Source organism: Caenorhabditis remanei, chromosome II (genome assembly GCF_010183535.1).
Source record: "Caenorhabditis remanei strain PX506 chromosome II, whole genome shotgun sequence".
NCBI lineage: Eukaryota > Metazoa > Nematoda > Chromadorea > Rhabditida > Rhabditidae > Caenorhabditis > Caenorhabditis remanei.
This window is the reverse complement of record NC_071329.1, coordinates 38,492-44,716: the sequence shown is the minus strand read 5'-3', so window position 1 is coordinate 44,716 and position 6,225 is coordinate 38,492. Positions and strand designations below refer to the sequence as shown.

The window sequence follows — 6,225 nt, the reverse complement described above, 5'->3', positions numbered from 1 at the left end:
GGGGAGCTGGAAAACATTTTGAAACTTCTATAAAGGGTGAAGCTACCATACCTCTCCATAGCACACCAAGTACGATCCATGCGGAATGTCTCCCAGTGTTGCCACCTTCTTCACTCCCATAACATTCTCAATATTATTCAAAATCGCCCAAAAATCCATCCCAAACATCTTTGCAGTCTTCTGTCCAGACGTGTATTGTCTGACAAGCTCAGCCACCTCCGCATCGTTGATTCGAAGCAAGGCCTGTGAGAGCACTGCAAATGTGGGAGCCATCTGAAATTAGGAACTTTTTGGAATACTTGAACTTTGAAATGAGCTTACCGTATGTTGAACGCTGTTGTCAAAATCAGAGACTTCTGACGAGAATGACTGGAGTGGCACGTCCACTGGTGGACCATCACCATCATCTACTCTTTTTGACGATGTACCAGACACTTTGAAATTTCTTGTCATCCCCCTGGGAGACATCAAATCGTCTGAAGGCCCGGTGACGACAACATAGACGTTAATGACTTCAGGAAAGTGATTGACATGGATTGTCACGACAGTAGAAGATTTTGGAGACTGGATGCCAAGAATCTGAAAACTGGACTTTTTGAAGAAATTCAGAATCTCCTAGAATATAAAGATTTACCTCGACGTTTACTGCGTTTCTTTCCAATTCTACCACAGCACTCCCAGATGCATTGATGGCGTTGACGATTTCTTGTGAATCTACGACCATCTGAAAATAAATGTTTCGAAATATCTCTTGACGTATTCATTTCGAAAAAAGAAAAGTACAGCAAAAACCTAGATCCTTCATACACGTTTACCAGTGGTAAACGTGCAAGACGATAACTAAAAAGGTGAAGTCGGCCATTAGACAGTTGGCCGACTTCACCTTTTTAGGCCAGCTGACGACAGATTCGATTGCTGCAAAGTCTATGAAAACTACAGTAACCCACTTGGGTCTCGCCGCGATGACTTGATTAATTCCATGAACCTTTAAACATTTGAAGGCATGTGAGATAAATCAAATATACTGTCAATGTCATCACGAATATTTAAAAAGAGATATATTTCATTAGCACAATGCTTTAACACGGAACTTTCACAAGTTATAAAAAAGTTATACGAAAGCAAAACAGAACTGTAAGTACTGATAAATACGTAACTATATAGAAAATAATAAATTGATTCAAAAGCCTTTGGTATCACACGTTTACCACTGGTAAACGTGCCATATTACAGGCAACAATGAACTTTACGTGTAAACGTGCCATATAACAGGCAACAATGAATGGAACGTTTACCAGTGGTAAGTCGATTAAACAATCCCAGTACCTAGAAACCATGAGTTAAAGTTCAACCCCAAAAAAGGAATGAAACGTATGACTCAATCTAATAATTCATTTAGTCAACATGTGTACAACGCAAAAACTAGGTCTACAACTCAAATGATATGAGTTAGCCCCACCTCCCCATCCCTTTTCAACTCGAAAGCAGTCTTTGTTTTTTTTAAACAATTGAGTTTTCCACAAACTTATTTATTGACAGAAGAGCAATCAAAATGACAAACAGAAAAAAACAAAAAGAAAAACAAATGAAACAACAAAACAATGATTAGGTAAAAAAATCATCAACAGTATAAATTTCGTCCGTCAGCTTTCGCTTGTTGCTGTTAAAAGCAAAACAAAACAGAGAAGAAGATGTTGTAGCGGTTGGAACTTTGCAATCATCAGCTCTAACTACAACACGGGGTCCAAAGCAAATATAAGGGACGACACCCACTCTTCCGGCATAAGCTGTTTCTGCAGCAGTTCCAATTATGAAGTCTTCGACTAAAATGGACACTTGTCTCACGACATGCCGAGAAGGCTTGAAAACAGCACAGTTCAAATTCTTCTTTTGAATAGTGTCTAGTGACGGCATCTGAAATCTGGGTTAGTTTCAGAGCTTCTAGTTGTGCCATTCTTACACTCTGGAAACAAACAAAATTCGATCCGTCCGGAACTCGATCTAACGTTCCCACGCTAATCACGTCGGCTACCGGCCGGTTTTCGCTCTCTGAACTCATATCCTTACAATTGCAGATTTTGTTTAATTGATCTCTTAATTCACTCCCAGTGCATTCTCCAGTTGAGTACGATTCGACAATCTTGGCCGTCTCCAAATCGTTTTTAACAGAAGCCTTCATGATTGTCTTATAGATTGTTCGGCACGTAGGGTATTTGTTTTTGGCCACGGCTGCTAGGTATTCTTTTTTCGTGAGTTGTTTCATAAGAAAAATGAAAACCGGAAGGCTTTCTGGATCTCCTAGCAACGTCGAATGCAAAAGATTCCTTTCAGCAAGCTTTTGGATGAGTTTGCCACGTTGTTGTGCCTTCTCTTGCAGTTCTTCTATTTCCCTTTTGGTTAACTCTTTTTCGAGAATTGTGCAGACGTTCATGCAGTGCGGAAGAATTCCGGAAGTTTTCTGCATTGTGATATATGGCATGGAAGACACCGCCGCATTGTCAATATCCGACATTTTGTTACCTGTAAACATATATGCTTGCTTTTATTATTTTGAGTTGTCACAGAAGAGTTAGTGAGTTTATCAAAAAGAATTATTTTTCTTTTGTAGAAAATCACATTTATTAGTGATGATTGTACGAATAACTAAACAAATCGACTAACGCACGTCACAGACTACAGTAGAAAAGGTAGGAACATAGTATAAAAATGCACCAAATTTGACAAGATGCACTAAAATCTGAAAAACTCAACGTATTAATTTCGAAAAAAATAAATGGATAGCATAAACCTAGATTGTTCATACACGTTTACCAGTGGTAAACGTGCGCCGAAACTTCATAATTTAACAGACTCTGAGTTGGATTGGCACGTTTACCAGTGGTAAAGATGCAACGAAAAAACAATAGAAAAAACAGTATTTCATAGATTTGGAGTTGAATTGGCACGTTTACCAGTGGTAAATGTGCGTTAAGACAAAATAACTGATTGTATAAACATTTCAGAGACTCTGATTTGGAATGGTACGTTTACCTAAACGTGCAAGGAAACGATTAGACAATAGATCGACTTCACCCTTTTAGGCCAGCTGACGACAGATTCGATTGCTGCAAAGTCTATGAAAACTACAGTAACCCACTTGGGTCTCGCCGCGATGACTTGATTAATTCCATGAACCTTTAAACATTTGAAGGCATGTGAGATAATTCAAATATACTGTCAACGTCATCACGAATATTTAAAAAGAGATATATTTTATTAGCACAATGCTTTAACACGGAACTTTCACAAGTTATAAAATAAGTTATACGAAAGCAAAACAGAACTGTAGGTACTGATAAATAGGTAACTATATTGAAAATGATAAATTGATTTAAAAGCTTTTTAAATATGATACGTTTACCAGTGGTAAACGTGTCATATTGCAGACAACAACGAATGGAACGTTTATCCACTGGTAAAAAAAACGTGTCATAATTTTTGGGCCCAATTTCTGGAATTTCAATATTTGATGGGTCTTGGCACGAAATTTATTCAAATGTTTATACGTCTCTTTTATGGACGCTTTTACCACTGGTAAACGTACCAAACAAAAAATTTAACCGTATTATAACAGCACTGAAGGTTATAGAAAGAGGAGGGAGCGGTGAAAAAAAAATCATTTATGAAATATCTGATGGAGACAAAAGTTCTTCCTTGTAGTTAACATGTTCTCCTTCTTCGCCATGCTCGATTTCAGACGGAATCACAGCGAGTATGAAAAATTGGTATTCGTTGATTTGTTGTTCCTCCTTAATCAAAACCAAGTGACTTCTGAGGTCGTTCGATACCAGTCGGACAGAATTTCCAGATTTTCTAAACAATACTTCATAAAGAATAGAATGACTGATTCTCAAATTACTTTTCAACCCTATTTTCAAATGTTTTGTCAAACTCTTCAAGTAGGCCGTCACTTTTCGTCGAGATAATGATTTTCCGTCCAATAGGTGCTTCGAAATTCAAAAAATAGTTTGTCACTTCACAAACGACACTTGTGTTGTCGGACTGATGTAAGTTGATAAGGGCGTGTGATCCAAGAATCTGAAAAATTTACGGTAAAATGTCAACCATACGCAATCAAACAACGCTACATGTATTATGGATGTGACGTGTAGTTGTTCTCTTTTTATTTGAAGAACTTCGAATACTTCTATGACACTCTGATTGCAATTTTTTGCCAATTTTGCAATTTGATTGTTTGAGCAGTCAATCAGAGTAATCCATTTTGCGTTCAACGCTGATCCAAACCAACTTGAGTTGATCACTGGATCTAAATCATATTATAGTTACATATTCTTTTTTATTCAAATTTACCCGGCAGATCATCAATAGTTAAGCGATTGACTGATGTGCAATTTTTGAACAAAAAAATCACAAATTCGTTTACGTCAGTGACCATATTGGTGCCAGAGAAAATAAACTCAGATTCCACACATTTTGGTTCTTCAACGAATACTGTAATTCCAATGGTGTCATGAAACATGAGCACACTTTGTAGTTTGATCGGAATTGAATCAATTAGATGTTTTTCAACACGTCCAGCCATACGGGCATTGCATCTGAAAATACCGTGCATTCTCTTAAGGTTGCAAAACTGTTTTAACTCACCTCGATTTAAAGTCTAGCATTTTCAGACAATGATATTTTGTTTCTTGTGGTAGTCTATTCCAGTTCTCGAACATCTTCTGTAAAATGGTGTTTGTGAGAAATATAAATTCGTATACATAGTAGGCCACAATGTTGTCAAGTTTAACAGAGAGATCTCGACAGCTATTGAAATGGAATTATAGAAAACAAAAACAAGTGACAATAAGTTTTGAGTTGACACGTTTACCAGTGGTAAACGTGCTCTGAAAAAAAAACGATAGAATAAAGCTGCATATCACAGACTCCGAGTCGCATGAGTATGTTTACCAGTGGTAAACGTGCAAGGAAACGATTAGACAGTAGACCGACTCCACTTTTTTTAGGCCAGCAGAGGACAACTTTGATCGCGAATTCTATGGGAACTACAGTAACCCACTTGGGTCTCGCCGCGATGACCTGGATAATTCCACGCGCCTTTAAACATGTATATCAACAAAATTACCCAGAACACTATTTCCTGACTTTCTTTAGCACTTTGTAGATAATGCGTCTATGTCAATACAATCCAATTCGTAGCACACATGAAACAGATAATTCAAAAACTCTGCAGTTCTGCTCTTCATTCCCACATTTTCGAAAATAATCCCCTTTTCTTTGTCAAAACTGTAAATAATGATAAATACGTACCTATATATAAAATGATAACTTTATTCGAAAGTGTAAGCGTCTCTAATGCGAAACTTTTACCAGTGGTAAACGTGTCATACAGAAGACAACAATAAATAGAACGTTTTTCAAAAGCACATTTCCAAAAGCTCAGATCGTGATTAAAACAGACAGATAAATTGAAAAAAATTGCACACTTGTAATAAATTTAGTTCAAAATTGATAGTCCCGATTGGATGGTTACTGCGAGCAAGTTGCCGTTCATACGGAGATGGGTAGCGATACAGCCTGCCAAAAGTCTCATTTCGCATATTTCAAGATCGGAATGGTTTGCACTCGGTTCATAGAAATTCGGGTGACAATTGCACAAATGGATAGAGCTCGCCGATGTTTGATACTCCCAAGTCCCTACAGCAACTTGAATTAGCTGTGCATCTCGAGTCTAACAATACATAATTTTTCAGTTGAAAATAAATAGGAATATAAATTACCGGTTCAAGATTTCCGAGCTTTTCAATCTTTTGAAATTCTCCACTGAATCGATGTTCCAACTGATCTCCGGTTATCGCGAAGTGAACAACCGGCTCAGTGTTGTCATCATTTGTCAAACACGGATCAATCAATATCATCACTTCTTTTTTGTCGGCCACCTTCATCAGTCCAACCACGACACGAGCAATAAAATAACCATCTTCGTGTCGGTTGAGTGTTGAACGGAAATCGTACACTTCTGTTGCACCTTGCATAGCTGGAAAGTTGAACAATACGCAAATGGTAAAAAAGGCACCCACATGCACAAAAAAGTTGAACGAGTGAGACATTTACCAGTGGTAAACGTGCATCTGCACACAAGATAATAAAAAAATCTCAAAAATTGAAGATCGTATATGGAATTCTTACCAGAGCCAAATGAATATCAATGTTGCGTATGAAGTT

At 37.5% G+C, this 6,225-nt stretch overlaps 3 protein-coding genes across 3 annotated transcripts; all 3 read right to left on the bottom strand.

The window, feature by feature from the left end:
• Positions 1-42: 42 nt before the first annotated feature.
• GCK72_003623 (uncharacterized protein) lies at positions 43-2,512 on the bottom strand (the record flags this gene model as incomplete). The annotated part of the gene is made up of 5 exons (XM_053724156.1): positions 43-273; positions 322-579; positions 635-724; positions 1,774-1,914; positions 1,961-2,512. The coding sequence occupies 5 exons, from the start codon at positions 2,510-2,512 to the stop codon at positions 43-45; spliced, it is 1,272 nt and encodes a 423-aa protein (XP_053588350.1).
• Positions 2,513-3,659: 1,147 nt separating this feature from the next.
• Positions 3,660-4,718, bottom strand: GCK72_003622 (uncharacterized protein; the record flags this gene model as incomplete). The annotated part of the gene is made up of 5 exons (XM_053724155.1): positions 3,660-3,852; positions 3,899-4,077; positions 4,185-4,306; positions 4,351-4,595; positions 4,645-4,718. 5 exons carry the CDS (start codon positions 4,716-4,718, stop codon positions 3,660-3,662), a joined length of 813 nt encoding a protein of 270 aa, XP_053588349.1.
• Positions 4,719-5,497: 779 nt separating this feature from the next.
• GCK72_003621 (uncharacterized protein) lies at positions 5,498-6,035 on the bottom strand (the record flags this gene model as incomplete). Its single annotated transcript, XM_053724154.1, has 2 exons — positions 5,498-5,731; positions 5,781-6,035. 2 exons carry the CDS (start codon positions 6,033-6,035, stop codon positions 5,498-5,500), a joined length of 489 nt encoding a protein of 162 aa, XP_053588348.1.
• Positions 6,036-6,225: the final 190 nt, after the last annotated feature.